At 33.3% G+C, this 24,531-nt stretch overlaps 4 protein-coding genes and 1 pseudogene across 4 annotated transcripts; 1 reads left to right on the forward strand and 4 right to left on the reverse strand.

The window, feature by feature from the left end:
* Positions 1-948: 948 nt before the first annotated feature.
* Positions 949-3,469, forward strand: LOC105796682 (acireductone dioxygenase 2). The gene is made up of 7 exons (XM_012626458.2): positions 949-1,115; positions 1,874-1,979; positions 2,058-2,152; positions 2,440-2,554; positions 2,638-2,762; positions 2,984-3,054; positions 3,164-3,469. The coding sequence occupies exons 1-7, from the start codon at positions 1,092-1,094 to the stop codon at positions 3,228-3,230; spliced, it is 603 nt and encodes a 200-aa protein (XP_012481912.1). The 5' UTR covers positions 949-1,091; the 3' UTR covers positions 3,231-3,469.
* Positions 3,470-4,090: 621 nt separating this feature from the next.
* On the reverse strand, positions 4,091-6,955 carry LOC105796681 (perakine reductase-like). The gene is made up of 7 exons (XM_012626457.2): positions 6,893-6,955; positions 6,257-6,427; positions 5,963-6,175; positions 4,768-4,940; positions 4,598-4,694; positions 4,344-4,497; positions 4,091-4,266 (listed from the first exon to the last, which is right to left on the reverse strand). The coding sequence occupies exons 1-7, from the start codon at positions 6,950-6,952 to the stop codon at positions 4,091-4,093; spliced, it is 1,044 nt and encodes a 347-aa protein (XP_012481911.2). The 5' UTR covers positions 6,953-6,955.
* Positions 6,956-8,924: 1,969 nt separating this feature from the next.
* LOC105796683 (perakine reductase) lies at positions 8,925-10,822 on the reverse strand. The gene is made up of 7 exons (XM_012626459.2): positions 10,637-10,822; positions 10,310-10,480; positions 9,993-10,205; positions 9,738-9,910; positions 9,567-9,663; positions 9,329-9,482; positions 8,925-9,252 (listed from the first exon to the last, which is right to left on the reverse strand). The coding sequence occupies exons 1-7, from the start codon at positions 10,694-10,696 to the stop codon at positions 9,077-9,079; spliced, it is 1,044 nt and encodes a 347-aa protein (XP_012481913.1). The 5' UTR covers positions 10,697-10,822; the 3' UTR covers positions 8,925-9,076.
* Positions 10,823-12,683: 1,861 nt separating this feature from the next.
* On the reverse strand, positions 12,684-19,730 carry LOC128039850 (perakine reductase-like; annotated as a pseudogene).
* Positions 19,731-20,353: 623 nt separating this feature from the next.
* On the reverse strand, positions 20,354-24,184 carry LOC105796077 (meiotic recombination protein DMC1 homolog). Its single transcript, XM_012625712.2, has 15 exons — positions 24,168-24,184; positions 23,993-24,075; positions 23,343-23,434; positions 23,183-23,254; positions 23,049-23,087; positions 22,883-22,940; positions 22,734-22,779; positions 22,560-22,605; positions 22,302-22,363; positions 21,469-21,535; positions 21,292-21,384; positions 21,142-21,210; positions 20,973-21,051; positions 20,703-20,869; positions 20,354-20,398 (listed from the first exon to the last, which is right to left on the reverse strand). The coding sequence occupies exons 1-15, from the start codon at positions 24,182-24,184 to the stop codon at positions 20,354-20,356; spliced, it is 1,035 nt and encodes a 344-aa protein (XP_012481166.1).
* Between the last annotated feature and the right edge of the window lie 347 nt (positions 24,185-24,531).

The raw sequence follows: 24,531 nt of genomic DNA on the forward strand, positions 1-24,531 counted from the left end.
ACAAAAGATTGAGTCTTAGATGACTTATTCTCCTCCTCATTTCGAATCTATCACCAGCGCTATGATCTATCATGATAAAGTCTTTTGAGAACGGTCCTTAATAGGTCTGGTGGCATTGTAAACTAAGGTAGTGAGAGAAATTATGAGAAAAAAGAGAGTTAAGTGAATATATATATTTATATATTAAAAGATATTATTGTAAATATTCAAATACGAGTAGTAAGGTCTTGAGCTAATCTTTGGTTAAACATTGAAAATTTGAATGCCATAATGCCCTTCAAATCCTCTTAGTCATTTTTCTATTGCAAAAGTTCTTGCTAAGAAGAATGTCAATGTTGTGGCAATTCCACTTGAAAGGTAGTGAATTGTCCCTACAACATGTCCTTGTATAATACTCAAGGCTCTAGGTTGAGTAGCAGGAACAATTTTTAATTTATTACGATTCCAAACGATAGATTCAATAAGTTATTGTCAATTATATAATCCATACAAAATCAGTACTTAAAAGAAGGCGGGGACAAAATAGTACCAACTTTACCCATAACGCATCTCAATCCATAAATAGAAAATAATACGTTTTAGCGTACGTGAACTCATATTCTCCTACATTAACAATAATATTCATACCAATTGAACTAAAACTCAATCCGCTAATCTTTTTATATTTATAAATCCAAATTCAAACCTTTGTTTTTTACTCAAAATCGAAAATTGAACATTCTGAATTCACGCAATGTTTGGCTTCTATATGCGGATGATGAGACGAGAGCTTACGTAAGCAAAGGCTTTGATTTAGACCCCCCCACCCCCCCAAAAAAAAGAACGCGGACCGGCCGGTCACCTCCTTCTCATGTTAAATGACCATAAAGCCCTCTCCACACTCCCTCACGTTTCTAAAAGAAATCGATTTTTTTTGGGCCCAAATAAATGGGAAGGGTTTATCTGTATTTTCACTTTCACATTCCAGCGAATTCTTAAAACTCGTCCCCAATTTCTCCGCTTATTAGCGTTGCCTGGAAGCGTTTTTTTTTTCTTTGTAGAATAAAGTAGATTTTTTTTTTAATTTGACGGGGAAAAAAAACAAACAAACTATGACCATGGGTGCTGCAGACAAGGTAAATCTGTTTGTTTCATTGGAAAATTTGTTTACAGCATTAATTTTCCCGAGAAAATTTTTCTATGAGCAGTTTTTTTTCCCTCCTTTGGAGATGTAGTGTCGTGTTAATTGTTTGCAATTTTTTATTTTAGTTTTTCCTTATTCAGAAGCTGCTGAATTTGAGATTATTTATTTTAAAGCTAGTGATTTGAAAGAGTTTTTTTTTTAATTTAAAATCACAGCCATGGAATTGAAAATTTCAGCTATTCGCATAACTTGGTAGACTGAAGCTTTATTGGGTTTCTCTATGGCGATTTTAGTTCTTTTTGGTTGGTGGGTTCAATTCAGATTTGGGGGTTAAATATATTTTGTTCTTAAATTTTAGTTGATATATTGCTTGTATCTTATATTTCAAAGATTGTAAGTCAAAATTCCAAATTTTTTTTTTGTGGTCATTTTTAAAGAATTGGCTCGTCATATTGAGGATTTGATTGATAGACTTGTGCTCTTGTGTTTTAAGTACTCTTAATGGTTACTTGCAATGCATTGTTGTAAGAATAAATGTAATATTAACCAGCTAAATTCCTCTGATTCAATTTATTCTTCTCTATTTCAATCCTTGCTTATGATGTGGCATTATGGGGAGCAAGTTGGTTCATAAGATAGTTATTGGCGACTATTCAGTTCTCTTTGTTCAATATTTTATATATGTTTGATGAATGATTGGAAAAGGAAATGAGATTTTTTGTTGTGTCACTAACTTTTTGAGTTTTGTAGAGGGAGGAAGTGATTCAAGCATGGTACATGGATGATAGTGATGAAGATCAGAGGCTTCCCCATCACCGTGAACCTAAGGAATATGTATCCTTGGATAAACTTTCTGGTAAGCATCTTAGATAAGAAGCTATTGTTATTAGGTTATTCAAAGATTTTTGACATTGTACTCGTGTTTACCTTGCAGAGCTTGGAGTACTCAGCTGGCGATTGGATGCTGATAACTATGAAAATGATGAAGAGTTGAAGAAAATTCGTGAAGAACGAGGTTACTCCTACATGGTGTGTACCTTTTTTTTTCTCTCAAAAAGAATTTTCACATTTGATTGTGATGCAAACAAGTGCTTACGAGTAGGGTTTACTAACCATCAAAGAATGTTTTTTCTTCACTTGTTTGTTCGCCTCAATACCTGTTGATCATTCAGTATTTTGATAGTAGTGTATTAAAACAGAACTCTATTTAGTTTTCTTGTATGTCGTACTGTATGTTATTTAAGTTGTTCTTGCTTAATAGCCTATAATCAGATTGTACTGCACCCTTTTATTGACAAGATACTCTATTTCTTCAGGACTTCTGTGAGGTTTGCCCTGAGAAGCTTCCAAATTATGAGGAGAAGATAAAAAATTTCTTTGAAGAACATCTTCATACTGATGAGGAGATCCGTTACTGTGTGGCAGGAAGTGGTAAGATCCCTTGATGACCTTTTTTGTTAAATGATAGACAATTTTTCTTTCTAAGCTGTCTTATTGTTTATTTCTTTGTGAAGGTTATTTTGATGTACGGGATCACAATGATAAATGGATTCGCGTGTGGGTGAAGAAAGGAGGCATGATAGTTTTACCTGCTGGAATTTATCATCGCTTTACTCTGGATACAGACAACTATATTAAGGTACTAAGCAACCCACCTACCTCGTCTTATTCTTTCAAAAAGCGCACTTATTTCGGATGCTTTTTTGTAGGAGGTTCCCCTCATTCATTTAATAAATGAGCATGAAAGGTTGATAATGTTTGAAATCAATAGTAGTGCTTGTGATATTAAGAAAATTTTAAATATATGCATTTCTATCTCTCTCTGGGCCTTGACATTTCCTCGAAAATTTATCAATGTAGGCAATGCGGCTCTTTGTTGGTGATCCAATTTGGACTCCGTACAATCGTCCGCACGATCATCTTCCTGCAAGGTATGTTTCTTCCTTTGAATGTGGTGAAAATCTCTTCTTTCTCTTCACATCTTTAGTAAAAGAGCATTTGAGATCTGCTTGATGACAAACATTTTATTTTGTGTTGCAGGAAGGAGTATATCGAGAACTTTTTGCAGGAGGAAGGTGGTGGCCAAGCCGTTGATGCTGCCGCATAAAATCAGCATTCATCTCTGGTATCGTGTCTTATAAAATATGAAACCCCGGATTTGCGGTAATAAATAAGTCTAGGCTTGTCTGCTTGCGATGTGTGGATATGGATCGTTATGGTTGTTGCTTGCTATATATTGCCTATTCCATATCGAAAATTCACGAACTTGCTATTTTTTTCTACATGTTATGTGCTTACTACTGGATAGGGTCTTAATAATCAAAGTTTACATCATATACATTTCTATCTTTGGTTTCTGCTATTGCTTCGAAATGTTCATTCTTTGTTTACTTCTCTTGTTGCAAAAAAACTGAACCGGACATTAGACCGGTTACTGGTTAATCTTTCGATTCCTGATTGAACCAGCAGGAATATATATAAAATAGAATGGGAGATAAATAGATGGACTGGTTCATACCAATACATCAAATTTTCGGTTAAATCAATCATTTCTTGATTGCATATTGTTTCGATTTTTACAACGAAGTTTTAGAAAATTAACAATGATTTTTCATTTTAGCTGGTGTAGTTAGTATCCTTACTGTTGTAATAATCAGGAAAATTTAGGTTTGAATGCTCTTCTGATTTAAGGGTTCAAGGGGTCATGGGTAATGTCTGTCAAAAGGGTGCAAATTGAATTGTTTTGGTGAATAAATGGGAATGGGGTTAAAATGGTGCAAAATGAATTATTTCAATTCTATTCCACTTGTATATAATATTTAGTTTTATATGCTATTATACATATGACCTCTCATTTTCTTGTGTATTTCTTCTGTCTAATTGTAAGAAAAAAAAGAGAAGGCAGCAAGCTTTAACTCAGCCCCCTTATTTTTATTTTTTATTTTCTGCAAATTTTTTTAAAAATTTTTACTTTAATGGGGTATTAGCCAACTTCCAGGTATATTCAGATAATAGCCTCATTTCTCTTCTGCCACTCACTTCATCAACAGGCACAGCATCACAAATTTCCTTCACATCCTCTTCACTTAGCTTCAATCCCAAGGATCCAACATTATTGATCATGTTCTTTACTTTAGTTGTCCCTTCAATGATTCAAAACAAAAACAAATAAATACAGGCCAAAATTTAGCTAACACTATCAGTATCAAGCAAAGCATACCAGGGATAGGGACAATATCGTGTCCTTGATGTAGAAGCCATGCCAAAGCAAGTTGAGGAACTGTGCTACCATGCTTTATAGCCAAGTTGGAAACTCGAGTATATAATAGTTTGTTCTTCTCTAGATTCTCTCCATTGAACCTTGGATAGTTTGCCTGTCCCATGAAATAACCCATTTTTTATTATCCAACTTTTCTACGTATATATTATCTGCAAAAAAAATGATTGAGAATTTGTTGTTGTTTGTCCCATTACCAATTGGCTCCCATGAGGCATAGTTTCCTCAACCCCCCTTCCTCCAAAAAAGCCCCTACCAAGGGGACTATATGCCACTATCCCAATTCCAAGCTCTCTGTGCGAGTTCATGCAATAAATTATTTAAAGTATATATATGGGTATCTAGTAATCAGGTTCCATGAACTTACCGGCAAAGTGGAATTATTTCATCTTCGATTTCACGAGTCCAGAGTGAATATTCCATCTGTAAGGCAGTGATGGGATGGACTTTATGTGCTCTCTTTATTGTATCAATGCTTGGTTCTGATAGTCCAATGTATTTAATCTTTCCTTCTTCCACCAGCTTCTTCAGCTCTCCCATCTTTACAAGAAGCAAACAAGTAAAACACTCATTGGAGCTACTCTTATCTATTGGGTTGGTTTTGATTTGGGTAGATTTGGATAGTTTAGTGTTTAGGGTTAATTTTGACTTCTACTCATTTTAGGTTTGAGTTTTTCAAATTGACCGTTACAAATTCAGATGTTCAAATTACTACATATTCGGGTTGTTTTGGATTCGAGTTATTAACTTTTTTATGGTCAAATCAAACTGTTCGGGCTCAAATTTAAATGAATTAAGGTGTACATTTTTGTCATGACTCGTCAATGGGCAAGGTGCTACCACTTTTTGGGGTTGCATCATGAGTTTAAAATCGGCATTGTCATTTTTGGGCATTCACTAAATTTCAAGATTTTGTCACCCTAAAATATGTTGTAGCTAAATAAAATTGTACTAGAGTTGCAAGAAGAACTATAGGGGAAGCTTTGAGCTTGAACATGGGAGGCACACTGTAGGATGACAAAATCTTGTGAGGTCATCCCAAAGAGGAAAATATCAACATTTTGCTCACTAGGCTAGCATGATCTAACTCAAGGAAGTAACATCTTGTTGATCGACGAACAATGATGTATGTTTTTTTTATTCCAAATCAAAATTGACAGATTTAATTGGAGCCATAAATCGTATATATATTGTTTAAGTTATAACTTCAAAGAAAATTGGGTATTGTCCATTTCGGTTTTCCATTGACCCTTCAAGGCTTTGTCACCTTAAGGTACACTGCAGCTAGATCAAATGGTATCAGAGTTGCAAGAAGAGCTTTAATAGGGAGAGCTCTCAACTTGAACATGGGGCATACTTTAAGATAACAAAACCTTAAGTGGTCAGTTCAAAGTAAACAGTATCGATATTTATCTTAAACAAGTGGTAGTACCTTGCCGGTCGATGAACCATAACATCGATTCATTTAAACAATCTTTGGTGGGTCTCATTCGAGCTGTAGATTCAATATACATATTTAAACTATAACCCAAAAAGAAAGAAATGATGTATTTGATACATACAGTATCTTCAATTGGCACTGAAGTATCCACGCGATGTTGAAAGTAAAGATCAATGTAGTCCACATCAAGCCTCTCAAGACTAGCTTCACAGCAAGCTCGAACATGTTGAGGGCTACCCTTCACCTCAATCAAAGGACGCCCCTTTGATTCCAGTTTCACAAATCCAAATTTGGTAGCTACTTGAATTTTTTCTCGAGGAAGCTGCTTCAATGCCTAACAACCCAAAGAAAATGAAATTTGTCGATGAAACCCACAATCTAATTAAAAAATGTTTGCTTTGTGCTATAATATTACCTTGCCAAGCATGATCTCATTATCATGTTTTTCCCCATAAATGTCAGCAGTATCAAAGAATGTAATTCCCCTACTGAAAGCTTCTTTTATGATTGAACATCCTTCTTCATGGGATAAAGGAGCATTGTATACTCCTGAAAGTCCCACGCACCCAAATCCTAATCTTGAAACCTGTAGGTCGAATTGTATCGAATCGAAAAATCGGGATAATCTTAATGTTGATAAAGATGAGCATTAAAAAAAGGATAAATTATGTTATTAGTGTTTGTACTTTGGGAAAGTTGTGGATTTAGCCCCTATACTTTAATTTGATCAATTTTAGTCCTTGTACTTTTCAAATTTTAAAATTTCAGCCCTCACCAAATGATAACTGTTAAATTCATTAAGTTAATTTTGTTATTTCCGAAATCAAATACGCCAAACATATTATCATATGTGTAATACCATGCCAGCTTGTTATTTCCACATATTATTCACTGAAAATTCATTTGCGTCAAGACTAAGATTTCAAAATTCAAAAAGTACATGGACTAAAATTGACCAGCTCGAAAAGTATAGGGACTAAAATTGTTCAAATTAAAGTGCAGTAACTAGGACTAATAGCAAAATTTAACCTAAGAAAAGGGTAGATGTTACCTCCAATCCTTGACTGCCTAATTTCACCCTTGAATGTTGAATTTGGGGTTCCTTGTCCATTTGAAGGGAACTAGAGCTTGAAGGTGATGATGGGTAGTGGCTGTTGTTGGACAACATATAATATGTAGGGTGATTTGATCTCTTCTAAATACAACAAAGGTTTCTTGTATGAAACGCCAGCTTCTTGTTTCCATTCAATTCGTATAATAGGACAACAAAGGGCATTTCCCTACATTTATTTATAATCCTTGATCGTGATAATAGCAACATGTTGACAGTGATCCCGCCGGAATTATCACCAGACACCGGAGACTTTTGTTTTAAGTCATAACGGCATTACTGCTTTGTTTCGAGTCTGTATCATTCCTCTGTAGGTTTATGGGAAATAGAGTTGTCCATTCTCTCGCTGTCATGAGCTTAGGAAGACATAATCTATTAATGTTTGATGTGAATTGTATGAATGGCGTTCATGATTTAGGGCCAGTTCTTCTTTGCTTTTGAAAAGTGCTGTGGAAAAATGCTATTGAAAAGTTCAGTTTAAAATTTGAGTGTTTAGCATTGCTGTCAAAAAGTGCTTTTGAGAAATAAAATGTCAATTTTAGACATGTTATTATCAAGTAACAAATATATATTTAACTAATATTTAAATTAGTTAATATCATTATATTTTAGTAATAATATAAAAATTATTATAACTTGTTGTTAATATTTTAATATATAAAATATAAATTGTAAATATTTTTAACCAATAAATATTAATTATTTATAAAATTTAATTAGAATATATAAACTATATTTTAAATATTTAAATATTGTAATTAGTATTTTAATTTTTTTTTTACTTTTAATTAGTGATTTTAACACAATTGTAATTAAACACCAAGAAAAAAAAAGAAAAATGCTATGTTATTGGAGGGGTGAAAAAGTAATTAAGCACCAAAAATGCTTTTGGGAGAGGAAATGCTAAAATTTTTAGCTTCTCCTTTTCAGCTCTTCTCAGAAGTGATTTTCAAAAACACTCCTGAAAAGCTAAAAATTTCAGCCAAAAGCAACTTGTTCTTCACAGCTTTTCTTTCAAAAGTGCTTTTGGAGTCAGAAGTGCTTTTTTTAAGCAATGAAGAACAAGCCCTTAGTAATGTGTGATACTATTGATGGTTAGTAAAAGGGTTGAATGATCTCATGAATTCAGAATATACTTGTTAAGGGTTGGATTACATGTCCAAACTTAAAAGTTTGTTCGATATTCAAAAGAACTTAAATATGAATATTAGACTTAAAAAATAAATTTAAATAGAAAAATATTCTACTTTTTAAACGTTCGAACTTCGACAAACATAAAAATTATTAAAAATATTGAACTCAACCCAACTTTTGGATAAATCTAATTCAAAGTAAACACCTCTTACCCAGTCCGATCGTTGAACTCGAGTTACTGGATGTTACAACAGTTAACAGAACAATTCACATATATTTCTGACTTTAATATTCAATAAATCAACAAAACATTTCATAATTCAAGTATAATATGAATTACAACCAAAATCAAGCCTATGAAGCTCTTGAACCAACTCAAAAATAAAATCAGGATTAATTTGAAACTTTTACAAAAAAAAAAGGAAGGTAAAAAGACAAAATAGGGATCACATGACCATGTGGTCGGGATGTGTGACAGGACGATACCGTGTGTAATAGATCATACAGCCGTGTAACAGATTGAGGCCGTGTAAGCTGGGGTTTCATTTTCAAGTGGCGAAAAATTAGAGTTTATTATATTTATATTAATATATATAATCATATTTAGGTTTAAAGGCTTCTCTAGAGTTTGTAAAATGAAAAAGCAATTTTTATAAACATGTGAGTTTGTAGGAGCAAATAAATGTTGAATATTAATATTGTATAAAATTAATAACAAATATTTGTAAGTTTGCATATGATTTGAGTATTTACAAAATTTATAAAAACTTTGTAAAACATCTTGATTTTAACTTCCATATGTTATATATGTGCCCCATACGAATATCAAACGCGATACTTCAAAAAATTCACATTTTCTTTCAAAGCCCATGAGATTTGACAAATCACCAGTTCAGTCATGCATTTTATTTGGCACTACAAAGGGAGCACAAAGTGGGTGAAATTCACATCAGCAAAGTGACAATAATTCTCAACAATGGTGCATTTTTTTCACTTCAATGGAGTATTAGCAAACTTCCAATCATATTTAGAGAATACACCTAATTCTCTTTCACCAACCACTTCATCAACCGGCACAGCATCACCAATTTCTTTCAAATCATCTTCACTAAGCTTCAATCCCAAGCATCCAGCATTGTTGACCATGTTCTTAACCTTAGTTGTCCCTTCATTAATTCAAAGCAAAAACAAATAAACACACAGCAAAATTTAATTACAGTATCACTGTCAAGCAAAGCATACCAGGGATAGGGACAATATCATCTCCTTGATGTAGAAGCCATGCCAATGCAAGTTGAGGAACTGTGCAACCATGTTTTACAGCCAAGTTCGAAACTCGAGTATACAACAGTTTGTTCTTCTCTAGATTCTCTCCATTGAACCTTGGATAGTTTGCCTGTTCCATGAAATGAATAGCTATGTAATCTAATACATATTTTTACTGCAAAAAAGACTGAGAATTTGCTGTCTGTCCCATTACCAAAAGGCTGCCATTTGGCATAGCTTCATCAACAACCTTTCCTCCAAAAAAGCCCCTACCAAGAGGACTATATGCCACTATCCCAATCCCAAGCTCTCTGTATGAAAACTGATGTAATAAATGTCTTAAAGCAATGGAGATATCATGTAGACTTGTGTCCGTAAAACATACCGACAAAGCGGAATGAATTCGTCTTCGATTTCACGAGTCCATAGTGAATACTCCATTTGTAAGGCAGTAATAGGATGAACTTTATGTGCTCTCTTTATTGTATCAACATTAGCTTCTGATAATCCAATGTATTTTATCTTTCCTTCTTCCACAAGTTTCTTCAGCTCTCCCATCTTTCCAACAATCAAAGCAAAGTGAGCATCAAATCCATGTGTTAGTGCTGTAGTTAAGCGAATCCAAAAAGTTTATACTTACCGTCTCTTCTATTGGCACTGATGTATCAACACGATGTTGAAAGTACAAATCGATGTAGTCCACATCAAGTCTCTTAAGACTCGCTTCGCAGCAAGCTCGAACGTGCTCTGCAGTACCCTTGACAGCATACAAACGATGTCCCTCGGATTCCCATTTGACAACACCGAACTTAGTTGATACTTGAATTTTTTCTCTAGGAAGATGTTTTAGTGCCTAACAGTACAAACAAAATGAATGTTTTAAGATCATATATACATATATATGTACATAATTAAAAAGTGTATAAAAAGGGTTAATCTGAACATGATAAATCTTACCTTGCCAAGCATGATCTCATTATCATGTTTATCCCCATAAGCATCAGCTGTATCAAAGAAGGTTATACCTCTATTATACGCTTCTTTTATGACTGAACATCCTTCTTCATGGGATAAAGGAGCATTGTATACCCCTGAAAGTCCCACACACCCGAATCCTAATCTCGAAACCTGCAGATGCACAAGAATATTACGAGATCATGTTACTCCCAATTCTTCATTTTCATTAAAGTGTCTTCCAAATATATCAACACACTTGTATCTGACACTCACACTTGATTCCGAAGAACTACTTCTAAACTCGAAAAGAATAAATTAAGTCTTTACCTCCAATCCTTGGCTGCCTAATTTCACTCTTGAAGGTTGAATTTGGGGATTTTGCTCCATTTTTGAAGGAAATTACAACTCGATTGAAATCACTTGCTACTGAGAAAAGGAGAAGACTTGATTGAAGTCTTAATAAGCTTAGCTACTTCCTATTTCAAATACTAAAAAGATTCCTCACACCAACCTATTTTTGTTTTTCATTTTAAACTAATCAGCTGAGCCTAACAATTTGTATTAATTTTTATTTCTTGGTAAATAATATATATATATATATATATATATATATATATATATATATATATATTATGAAGAAAGGTGCAAGATACCATACAAGGGATTAAACTATTTTCAATTGCAGACGTTGCCATGGACCCCATGCAAACATCACCATGCACAATCATTTTTTTTTTTGGATAACTTATTTTATTTATCCAAATAAGCTGTTTTCTATATATTATAAAAAGTTAATTGTTTATAAAATTATATCCATTTTCCAATTAATTATAAAAACATACTCATTCTTTTTTTAATCCAACTGTTGTTGGCTTTTTAATAGAGATACTCATGAGTTGGGTCGAGCTGGATCTAAGCATGATATTAACATTCTTTATACTTGTCTAAGCACGACTCAGCTTGAAATATGGGCCTAAAATTTTATCCAAACTGCTTATATATGTAAAAGATTAACCAAAATCTATTTTAGGCCTGCCTATATTATTTTTTAAATTTTTTTAAAAATATTTATATTATATTATTTTAATATTTAATAATTTTATATATTTTTTATTTATTGAAATTTTTATATAGTCATCTTAACATTATTTTAATATTTATATTAGAGTAGTATTATATATTTAGTATATGTTTATTTTTTTAATATGTTCTAAATTACATAATATATAAAAAGAATATAATATAATGTATTATAAACTTAAAATGGGCTGAACCAAGTTGGATCTGGCCTTAAATATTCAAGCCCAAGCCCAATTCATATTTTAAATGGGTCTAATTTTTTTGCCTGAACCCATTTTTCGGGTCTAATATTTTTGTTTAAACCCTCTTAAATTTCAAACAGGCTTTTGAAGTGATTGTCTGATAATGAGTAAGGAATATCCGCCTTTCTGCTAAAAAGGATATATTGAACTCATAATTCATTAGATACTTTTTATGAATGTCAACTAAGTATCGTAAGTAAATTGGTCCTGGTTGTTCAATCATTTGATAACCAGGGTTATTCTTTGATAAATAATCACTATGAGTCAAACTCAATAGAATTTGATCAATCTTTTTTTCTGTTGTTAAGGTGGAGAACTAAACCAAGAATTTTCTTTCTTTATCATCAATCGAATCACTGTTCGCGACCCAGAATTCTATTTTCTCATCAATCTAATCACCGCTCACGTTTTTTCTTTTTCTTATCAATGAATAGATCTCTTTATTTGTATAACTTAGATGTCTCGTATTTCTCGAAAAAATGATTCGATTGATGGGATTTGGTATGATACTTATGAGATCGATGATATCGATGAAATTGATATTCAAATATTTCTTCTTAGAACGTATTGATACAAATAGTCCAACTCATGAACATGTCTATTTTTTAATATGTCCATCCAACAAAGAGAGTATTAAGACTAAACTGCCTTCTTTTAAAGATATCATGTGTACTCAATCAAACACAAGATTACACCGATTACATTTGATGATGGTTTCTTACACTGAGAATGTTTGGGTATGCGTGTTATTACACTAATTGCTTTCGTGACTGTTAGAACAATTTGTGTAACATCGAGGAACAACAGTTAAAAAACCAGATGCATAAATACACCAAGGATTCTTATATGAAGTTTGATGAACACACCTACATTTGCAGGATTTTACCTAGAGATTGAATACACTAATAAGTCAACAATACAACAACTAATTACAACTCAATTAATAAAAATGTTAAAAAAGAGGGGAAAAAGACAATTTTCTTCACTTTGATGGATCGGAGATCCTTCTACCCTGATTTGCTTTTGTTTTCTCTTTCTATAACTTGTTTTTTTCACTTTAATGGAGTATTAGCAAACTTCCAGGCGTATTTAGAGAAGGTACCCAAATCTGTTTCGCCACTCACTTTATCTAACGACACAGCCTCACTCAAGGAATTTCATTCAAACATACCAGGGATTGGGAAAATATCGTCTCCTTGATGTAGAACCCATGCCAAAGCAAGTTGAGGAACCGTGCAACCATGCTTTATAGGTTTGAAACTGGGTTATATAGAACTTTGTTCTTCTCAAGATTCTCCCCTATGAACCTTGGTTGGTATGCCTGTTCCAGGACATAACCCATTTTTGTAATCTAACATTCTACATACATATTCACCGCAAAAAGGACTGAGAATTTGTTGTTTGTCCCATTACCAATTGGCTTATAGCCCTTACCAAGAGGACTATAAGCCACTATCCCAATGTCAAGTTCTCTGTAGGAATTCACGCAATAAATGATTTAAAGCAATAGAGATATCTAATAAACTTGTGTCGTAAAGCATACCGGTACGTAAAGCGGAATGGTTTCGTCTTCGATTTCGCCAGTCTCCATTTGTTAGGCAGTAATGGGATGAACTTTATGTGCTCTCTTTATGTATCAACACTAGCTTCTGATAACCCAATGTATTTCATCTTCCCTTCTTCCACCAGCTTCTTCAGCTCTCCCATCTTTGCAAGAAGCAAAGCAAAGCAATCACCAGAGCCATATGTTTCGTTGCAGTTAAGCTAACTGAAAAAGAAATTAAATGAAACGATCTATTGATGCTTACTGTCTCTTCTATTGGCACTAATGTATCAACACGATGTTGAAAGTACAGATCAATGTAGTCCACACCAAGCCTCTCGAGATTTGCTTTGCAGCAAGCTCAAACGTGCTCTGCGGCACCCTTGACATCATACCAACTGCGTCCCTCCTATTCCGATTTTACAACACCAAAATTAGTCAGACGGCTTGAATGCTTACTACACTTTGTCATGCGTGGCTTGTATTCAAGCCATAAAAACCAAATTTCAAAGTTTGTCAGACGGCTTGAATTTAAAAGCCAATAGAATCATCATGTCAAGTTTTGTTGGCAATGATGGGCACTAAAAGCTACATGGAAAATTTGCTCTTCTAATTGTCAAGCCATATTAAATGTGGTTATTGGCTTAAATGACATGCAAACTAGTATAAATAGGCTTTAGTTCTAAATCATAGGACACACCAATTTTGAGAGTGAATTAGTTAGTGAGTAGCTAATTTGAGAGCAATTGTATGAAAGTTTTTGGATGTTTTTCTGTGTGAGTTGTAAGTTTTTCAGGTGTGAGTAGTTAATTTGAGTTTTTTTTTTGTTATAGTGAAATTTCTTGTCGTCTCTGCCCGAGTAAGAGGCTTTAAAGCCGAACCACGTAAATTTTTATATCTCTTTATTTATTCCTTTTCACACATTATTTTTTTGTTGTGTGTCCTATTTATTCTCAATAAATTTATTTGTGGTCATATTGATGTATTTAGTCCAATCCATCATCAACAAATTGACATCAAAGCTCTGTTTCCACTACTTTTGCGGTATTTGCAAAATGGTTGTGCTCTTGATTTTTTTTTATTGCTTCTGTTGTCACGTAAAACATTGATATGGCTGCAAGTGTATCATTGAATAAATACAAAGTCGAGAAATTCACCAAGAAAAATAGTTTCAGTCTATGGTGCATCAAGATGTGAGCTATGTTTGGTTCAACAAGGATTGCTTAAGGCATTGTCTAGCGGAGACAAATTACAGAACATGCTTTCGGAAGAGCAAAAGGACAAGATATTGGACAGAGCATACAATGCTATTCTACTATGTCTAGGTGATGAAGTATTATGAGAGTTAGCCGAAAAGACCATCATGTCTGGTTTGTAGCTCTGGTTAGAGAGCAAGTACATGACAAAGTCATTAACGAACTTGCTCTACCTCAAGCATCAACTTTACAACTTGAAGATGAGGAATGTACACCTATTGACACTTTCAATTATGTTACTATACATCTCAATAATATTGATATTAAAATCGATGATGAGGATCAAACATTGATTGTTTTGTGTTCTCGCTAGTACAAAAACTTCATTGACACTATGTCGTACGATTGATAAGTGTCAAAAGTAACATATTTTAGTCTCATTCTTGATGCATTTTTAGGTGGTTATGTGGTGTTACTTGTGAATTATATACTACTAATCATTTATACTCATATTTTGATGCTTAATAGAACACTTTAGAGCAATAAGAGTGAAAAATAGATGGAAATTAGAACATTAGAGCAGTCTGGATGTAATAGCCCGATTTTAGGCTTAGTCGGAACAGTGGTTTCGGGACCACAAATCCGACGAAAAAAAAATGTAATGGCTTGAATTTTCAGAGGTGTCGGAACGGTGATTCGAGATCACTAAATTCGACAAATGGGTAGAAAATATTATTAATTTAGTAAGTATAAGTTAAATATGAAGTTAGGAAAATTTTTGAAATAGTGAATAGTGCACTAGAAATAAATATTAAAATAATTAGAATCGAAATGAGGAATCAAGACCTCGGGATTTTAAACTGAGCCATAAATATTTTATAAATATTTATGGAGTGTTAAGTTAGTATTAAAGTTTCGTTAAGAAATTTTAAAGTTCCGATAATTAATTGAACAAAAGGACTAAATTGTAACAAATGCAAAATTTTGGGAAATGATTAAATAGCTTAAATGATAAAAGGAAGAGGGCTTAAAGACAAATAGACCCAAGGTCTATTTGGGCTGGACAACAGAGGCATGAAATCAGCAAGAAAGTAAGGAGAATTAAGGGCAAAATTGGAAAATTGCAAAATTTGCTTAATAAAGTTAGGACCCAAGTGGAATTATCTAGATTTCTCTTCATTTTCTGAATTCTCATCAGCTAAAACACCATGGAAGGGCTTCTTCAAGCTGTTTCTTCATATTTTATTACAAGTAAGTTCAATTCTTGACTATTTCTTGAAATTTTTGTATTTTTATGACTTTTACAACTAGGCCCACTTGTTAAATTCATTAGTTTTTGATTTTATGAAAGAAGTTGAAAGTTGATATGAATATGTGCTGGAAGTATATGATGATTTAGCATGAAATTAGAGCTTTAAATTGTTCATATGCTGATTTTATTGAAAGAATTGAATAGAAAGTGAATGTTTGGGACCTAATAGTAAAAGAGTTTGAAGATAGAGTTATATGTGGAAATTCTGAATTTCAATAGTTGTGTAACAACTTATAATGTCTAGTAAAGTACTAATTGAGAAAATTAGATTAATTGAGGGTTAATTGAGAAAGGACCGAATTGTATAAACTGTGAAATTTGGGGCAAAATGGAAATCAACATTTTGCACTAAAGCAGTTTTGGACAGTAGCAGTAGTGTAACTTTGAAAATCACCAAAATTGTATAGATTGAATTAGAGGATGAATAAAATATGAAACTAAAGCTTATTGAGTCTAGTTTCTTATAAAAGAAATGATGTAAGCAATGGAATTGTAAATCATGAGATATAATAGATTTTGTGAGACAAGGTCAGAATGAATTCAGGTTCCCTGTTCTGACTTTGGAAAATCATTAAAATTGTAAAAAATGATTATGAGTTATAGTTTATATGGTTAGAATCCTTAATGAGTCTATTTTAGAAGAAACAAGCTAAAACATCATCCGAATTCTGTACAATGAGATAATTAATTTTAGTGAAGAGTGGTCGGAACTGTCAGACAGCGAAACAGGGAAACTTTAAAGAATAAACTGTACTATTTGGCTGAACCAAAATTATGAAAATTTTATGGTATGAAGATATGTGAGTCTAGTTTCAGGTAAAATTAACGGATCTTAATTTGGAGCTCTGTAGCTCCGGATAAAAATAATTTAGTGACTCTGACTCGGATAAACAGCTTTGAATATACATGTTAGTGAATATTGAAATTATGGTTAATGTTTTTAAGTGTGTTATACACATTAAGGATGTGGAATGGAGAGGAGGAGGAGGAAAATTGGGAAATATATGAATGATTCGTGTATAAATGGTCATATGTTTGATTATAACTCATAAACGATGAAATATGAATGATGCTTATTTTGTGCATTATTGGTCATGGTTTAAGCTCATGTGTGAAAATAAAGTTTCATAGTATGTGTGTATGGTATATTCAGTATATGATTTGGCATGAAATAATACCATGAATGGTTTATGAATTAACACATGTTGGTAAGCCGATATATGAATAAATGATCAAATTGAGCGGAACGCCGGATTTGAGTACCGATCAAGTGAAAAGTGATAAGTGGTAGCTTTAGCTACACTTATCCGATCAAGTGACAAGTGGAAAGTGATAAGTAATAGCTTCGCTATACTTATCGATCAAGTGACAAAGTGATAAGTGATAGCTTGGCTATACTTATCTGATCAAGTGACAAAGTGATAAGTGATAGCTTCAGCTACACTTATCTGATCAAGTGACAAATGGAAAGTGGAAAGTGATAAGTGATAGCTTCGGCTACACTTATCTGATCAAGTGACAAGTGAAAAGTGATAAGTGATAGCTTCGGCTATACTTATCTGATCAAGAGACAAAGTGATAAGTAATAGCTTTAGCTACACTTATCTGATCAAGAGACAAAGTGATAAGTGGCTACACTTATCTGATCAAGAAACAAAGTGATAAGTGGCTACACTTATCTGATCAAGAAACAAAGTGATAAGTGGCTACACTTATCTGATCAGAAACAAAGTGATAGGTGGCTACACTTATCTGATCAGGGACAAGTGATAAGTGATCATACGTAAGACCATAGTTATACTATGGCAAAGTGAAAGTGAAGTACTCAATTTTCCGTGACCGTTCCCTAATTTGATTAAGGATGGTAAGTGACAAATGGGCCCAAAGAATTAAAGTAAATGGATAAGTGGTAGTGTATTTATATCGGACGATGTTGTTATTCAAACTAAAGTGATATTTTCATTGCTAAATTGAGAATTTCATAAATGTGTTATTGAATGGTATAATCAATAAACATTGAGTTAAATTGTAAATACGTATTAGTTTTGAATTTGATGTCATTGAATTGTACGTGAATTAAATGGAAATTGCTAGTGATATGATTTAAATTATGAGCATGAGAAATTGCGAATTGAATGAAATGGAAATGAAGCATTAAATTGCATGAGTATGTATCGGGTCTCGCAGGCCCTAATTATTATGATTATAATATTTTGAGGATATATTGTGAAAAGTTATAGAAACATGTTAATTATTTTGAAAGTTTTAATTTTGATGAAATTTTATAACTCGGTTAAATACGTTTACAAGTGTATGTGTTTTGGTAATGCCTCGTACCCTATTCCGGTGTTGGATACGGTTAAAGGGTGTTACACTGGAAGCTAAACACATGCTATAGAGTTTCACACAGGCAGACCACAAGGTCATGTGACCCACACGGGCGTGTGTCCAGGGCATGTGGATTCAAGAACAGTGTGCGTTGACAACTAAAAGTTACGATTTTTAAGTTTTTTTTTTGCACTTTAAAAGGTATAAATAAGGAAATAAAAGAGGAGGATACCGACCGTCATATGATAATACGAAAATTACTCAAAGAACACCATTGAAGCCAATTTACAAACAATTCTCCATCAAGATTCAAGAGTTCAAGTTGATTTCCAAGGGAGTATCATGGATTTATTTTATTTTAGTGGTTATATTGTATTTTTTGGTGTTTATTCTTGCGAGTATGAACTAATTCTCTTAATACCTAAGGGAGATGAACCCTAGGATAGATTCCATTGTTTGATTTCTATCTTTTATGCAATAAAACTTTAGTTTCTTAGTTTTCAATTATGAATGCTTAATTGTTATTGCGTTAATAATTCTAGAGTATTGATCTATGTTTAATGTGCATAAGTTTGAGGTTGAATAGATCCTTCTTGTGATTAGATCTTGCATAATTGAATGGAGTTGCATGCAATTCTAGAAATAGGACAAAATAAATCTATTGGATAGAGTCAAATTTAATAGAGGGTCCATAGAGTGAATTAATGTAATAATAGAAGTTTTAATTAGAAACAAATTTCAATTAATCAACTTAAGGTTAGTTGCTCTTATACTCGAAAGAGATATTAGCATAAATTAGGGATTTCTACGAATCAAAGAGCTAATAAAAGAAGTTGTATAAATTAGGTTGAGAATTATAGATGAAATCTAAGTAGATTCTTACATTGTTTTGTCACTTGGTTGATACTTCATTGTTTTTTTGTGTTTCATTCTTTGGTGCATTCGTTAGTTAATTTAGATGGTTAATTTTGATTTTAATCAATCTTTTGAATGATGATATTTCTCTACAGGAAGTAAAAAATGCCTTAGGCTCTAGTGAGTTGAGAAAAAAGTTCACTGGTAAAGCAAGTGAAAACACTCAAGGTGAAGACTTGGTTGCTCAAGAGAGATCCAAGTTAAGAAAAGGACATTCAAGCAAAACTCATCTTATATCGCAGTCCATGAAAAGAATGCAGTGTTATTGCTGTAAAAAGTTTGGGCACATAAAAGAAAGATTGTCCAAAGGAGGAGGATAAAGTAGAACTGCAAGAACAGTAAAATGATCGTGCAAATGTGATTAATGCAAAAAGTTCGAATGATGTAGAGTTCGTTTTGACAGTAGTTGACTCTTGTACCGGTGAGAGTTAGATTCTTGATACAACCGCTACATTTCACAGTAACACCTATAAGGATTTATTTTCAACGAATGAAAATTGCGCCAGTTTAGGGCTAATGGGAGATCACCACACATGCCAAGTCAAAGGGGATCGGCACAATTTATACAAAGATGTTTGAGGTATTGTATAAGTTCAGTCTCCTGCTATTGAGGGAAAAATAAATACTATAAAAATTCCTCCACCAACTCTTTTTTATTTATTTATTCATTTTAAACTATCATCATGGTCCACACCGTCTTGATGCCGATGATGCTGCAGGATTCGTTTCCATTTAATTTGTATATAGGACAACCAAGATCATTTCCCTTTATTTGTGAACGCTTGGGCACAGTATCATCCTTCATTGTGATAAGACATCAAAAGGTACGTTTTTCAATTACTGATTAGATATCTTCATACCTTGAATTGGGTGCAGGTTAAATCCCAATAATAATGAAAGTAGTAATAATGTATCTGATTGAGTCAAGCTGAGCATAGTTAAGAAAATATCATGTTGACGACTCGATTCGTTTCTAAAACCTGTTTACATCATCAATAGACATTGTATTGCAAATTTCTTTCAAATCCTCTTATGTAAGCTTCATTGCCGATTATCTAATATTTTCTTCAATCTGAATCAATTGAATGTAAAAAAGTTGGAAATGCTGCAAACCGGTCCTCAAACAACTGAGCTTAATTAGATAATGCCTTTCGTTTAATGACTCCCGGTGTCATAAATCTTGCTTAGTCTTTGAGTGCTAATTACCTATCTTGTCTGCCCATATAAAAGAACTTATCTTATAGGTAAGAAAATATACAAAGGGAAGGCAAATCCTTTTCCTGCAACTTAAGTTCTAGGGGGAAGTAATATAAACAATCAATTAAAAAAAAAGACTGCATGTTGTTCCATAGTTATGGAAAAAATGTTGGTATACTACTTTGACCTGTCTGGTGTAGCTGCCAATCTTGGTCTCTCACCCCTGAGCTACTAGTCCTTTGCATCTGCAATTCCCCCTGGTGTTATCTGAAAGACGTGCTTCTGTCAAGGAGATAACTGAAACAAAAGCTGTTGTACTCTGACACGAGGATTTAAATCGCGATCCTAATTGCATTTTTTTTTATTGTAATGGAGGACATGACGAATGCTAATATGACAACTGAAACAACCCAAATTGTAAAATAATGGCTGCAACATCAAACTGCTGCCACTATTTAAATCCCTGCTATCATGATCTGACGATCGGGGGTTAAATGATTTGAGGCAATCAGAAAATTCTAAAATAAAAATAAAAATAAAAATAAAAATAAAAATAAAAATAGTGACAATGAAAGGATATTGCTTCAGCTTCTGGCAAATTTGGAGCATCAAACACCTTGCACACGCGCTGTTCACCTTTGCCTTTCCTGAACATCAACCTTATCGTGGCTGCATGTGCTAGCACATGCCCCCCGGCTGGTTTCTTTGGGTCTGATATAAACACTCCACCCCCAGGGTCGGCAATAACTGCAACAAATTCGCTGTCTTAAAGATCCCTTGTTCTGCAGTTGTAATTCTGCCAATGGAAAATATAAGTAAATAGGTTAACCAGACTGATTCGAGTACGTACCTTGGTTGGTCATGTAAACCGCAACATTGAATTCTTCAGCTATTTTTGTCAATCGGGAAAGCATCTGAGCCAATTTTTGCTGCGAATGAAAAAAGGTTCATTTGATTAAAGAGGGTATAATCTCAAACATACATATTTAAGTTGTAATAAGGTTTTTTCAAGATAATACCTGGCGCTCGGCAAGTTCTCCTCTCCCGGTGAAATCTACTCGAAAAAGAGCAATAACAGAATCCACAATCTGAAAATACGAGCGTATAAGAACATCATTAAACAGAGTCCATGGTATCAAGCATTATTGAATGATGTCGACAAAGCTCACCAGAAGTCTGAATGGTTCTTCAGACATTTTTGCTGCCAAACCCAGAAGCAGATTGTACTGATGCTCATACGTGTAGGCTCGAGCATAAACGATCTTTGACATAAATAGAAAACAAGGAATATGCTTAAAAATCTATTTATACAATTCAATTGATTATGTATGGATATTGAAGCTTACATTGTCAAGAACAGCTCCTGGATCCATCCCAAATCTTTCTGCTATTGGTATAACTCGATCCGGCCGGCTACAAGTGTACGTAGTTAAAAGAGAACAAATAAAGTGAATTTAGTGGGATACTAAAAAAAAAATAGAGTAAACTACACCATGGTGACTCTAAAATAGGATCTGTCCTATTTTGGTCACTCCAATATATATATATTTTAATTTGATCATTCTAAATAAGATAATTGTGCGAATTAGTCACTGATGTTAAAATTTTTATTTTCTTTTAATGGATTGCTAATATGACGCATTAGCACATTGAATGACTGACACGTGCTATTTTTTGTTGACTTTTGACTAAAGTTTAGGGAGCTCCCTATAATTAATCCAAAGCTTTTTCCCCCTAAACTTTTTAGAAAGGTCCTAAACTTTAGTTAAAAATCAACAAAAAAAAATGACATATGTTAATCACTCAATGGACTAATGTGCCACATCAGTAATCTGTTAAAAGAAAACAGAAATTTTAACAGAAGTGACTAATTCGCACATGTATTTTATTTAAAGTGACTAAACTGGAAAAAAAACATTTTGAAGTGATCAAAATAGAACAAACCTTATTTTATAGTGACCATATGTATAGTTTATCTAAAGTGAATCTAGTTGGAAATACTTTGATAATATCCTATTCTTAGCTACTTCTTAAAGAAGAGAAAATAAAATGGGAAAAAATATATGTAAAAAAAATATCATCTTATTCCTTGAATTTTCAAAAATGTCGCCGCAGAACAAAACAATTATTTGTATATATGCGCATTTAGCATTGTCCTAAATAAGAACAAAAAGGATACAAAGTTCCTTCAGTATCAATGTAAGCAACTTTTCCACTCCCTCCACGCATGTTTGTAGGAAGCTATAAAGGCAATAATATTCCAAGAGCCAATTTGAACAAATTAAACCCCCTTCAAATCAAGCCCATTAATAAAAGACGCTTCGAGTATATTAAAAGTAGGTTAGCTCTATTATCTTTTTCTTTCTTTTATCCCCAGTTTCTAAGAATTAATAAAGACTCACATTAAATCATGGATCACAAAGGTGAGATTAAAAACCTGTGTGGAAACGCATAGAGTATGTGCCAGCTGAGTTTTGCCGGACCTAAATCAACATTGTAGATTAGCACACAAGTTAATCATGCTTAGGATAGGGATGAACCAGCAGGTATATGATATTATTATTTAATATCTATAAGAAGAAAATGACAAACTATATGCTATTGTTCTTACCTAAATTCTCCAAAAGCTTCTGTAATAGCCGAAGTTTCTATCCCTCCTTTAAAAGTTAGTTATTAAAATCATTTTCAGAGAACTTTAATCAAAATAAATGTACATGTATTAATATATAACTTGTCTCACGTAAAAATAAAAGCACTTACCACCCAACAGTTCATCAAGGGCTTGGCTTCCAGTTGTGATGCGAATCACAGATTTTCTCTACAAAACCAAAAACAAGAATGCCCAAAAAGCGTTCAGTTTTAACATAAACATAAACTAAAAATGTGAAATGAGAAAATAAAATTAAAACATGAAATTTGAACTTACTTTTAGTAGAGCATCGCTTCCAGTGATATAACCAAAGTTCTGAGTAAATAAAACATGAACAAGAAAAAGAAAAAGAACTCAGAAATTTGACGAAAGGAAAAAAGGACCAAACCAATGAGATGAATTCAACTAACCACTATCTTCTCTGCTGCTTCACAGATCTTATCGACCTTAGCTTCAGATAAACCTTTGATTCCAGTCAAGTTCTGTAAAAAAAATGAATACAACAATTAAAAAAACAGTTCCCGCCATAATACTAAAAACTCCAAATATGTTAATTAAATTTGAATTTACCTTCTTAGTATGCATCATCAATCCGTTACAAGTGTATATCCCTGCATCTTGAAGCTTTTTCACGTCTCCGGCATTGATTCCTGCAGTTATCACTGCACCAAAAAAAATTATTGCAATTCAAATCTAATATACTTATATAATTACTAAAAAACTATTATCCCCGTTAGAAAATGAAATATCTGATGACAGAACAAAGAGAAATGTTCTTATTCATATATTTCCAGCGAACAATTTGCAAATGATATCAACGAACAAATGCTTATATATTGCAATTTACAACCGAGTTGAAACAGAGAATATCGCAGATCTGAATCTCAAAACAATGAAAATAAAACTTCTACAATAGCATACTAGATCAAGCTAGTTCACTTAAAATCTAAAAATCTAGACATTGAAAACTCAAAAATCTCGAAAAAGAACAACTAGCGATCTACGTAGTCGTTCGAATCGCAAGCGTAAGACTATAATGAAGATTTAAGAAAGCGTGCAAGCTGATACGAGAAGATGGAGAAAGCATAAACAGCAGAAATTATTCAAAAATTTTCACAACAAATTAAATGCTAATTTCAAATATCAATAGCAGATCAACATGGATTCACAAACTTAAAACAGAAACAAAGAGACAATCTGGAGATTCAAAAATAGTTTACATTTGTCAATGGCTTCAAACAAATCCTCTTCATCGTCGATATCTTCTCGCTCCACCAGCTGTAATTGACTCGCTTCTTCGGCTCTGCTTTACGTGCAAATTTCAACATACGATTTAAAAGAAAGGAAAATGGAAGAACTCGAATTTGAAAAAAGAAATGCTGAAATTGAACTTACTTTAGAGTACCAATCATCTTCGTTGCGGTAGAGAATATCTGTTCGTTTTTTTTTTGGCGTGCAAGAGAGCAGAGAAGGAGATTTGAAATGGGAGTGTGAATTAACGAAGAACCTGAGAATCTTATAATAGGGCGGGAATAGGGAGCGAGAAGAGTAAGACTGTTAAATTCCGTTAAAACGGCCTTGAGATCCGCGTTTGGACGTGTTGGAGAGAGCTCAAGAGAGTAGGGCAGTTTGATCTCTATGGTAGATAAATGAAGCGGGTATGATGTTACCAGGTCAGCATAGTAAATGGGGTCCACTTGGGAGGAAGAGAGTTCATTTTGTTTAAAATGATTTTTTTTTTCGCTGGTTCAATCTTCTC

The sequence above is a fragment of the Gossypium raimondii genome, chromosome 3 (genome assembly GCF_025698545.1).
Source record: "Gossypium raimondii isolate GPD5lz chromosome 3, ASM2569854v1, whole genome shotgun sequence".
Lineage (NCBI taxonomy): Eukaryota > Viridiplantae > Streptophyta > Magnoliopsida > Malvales > Malvaceae > Gossypium > Gossypium raimondii.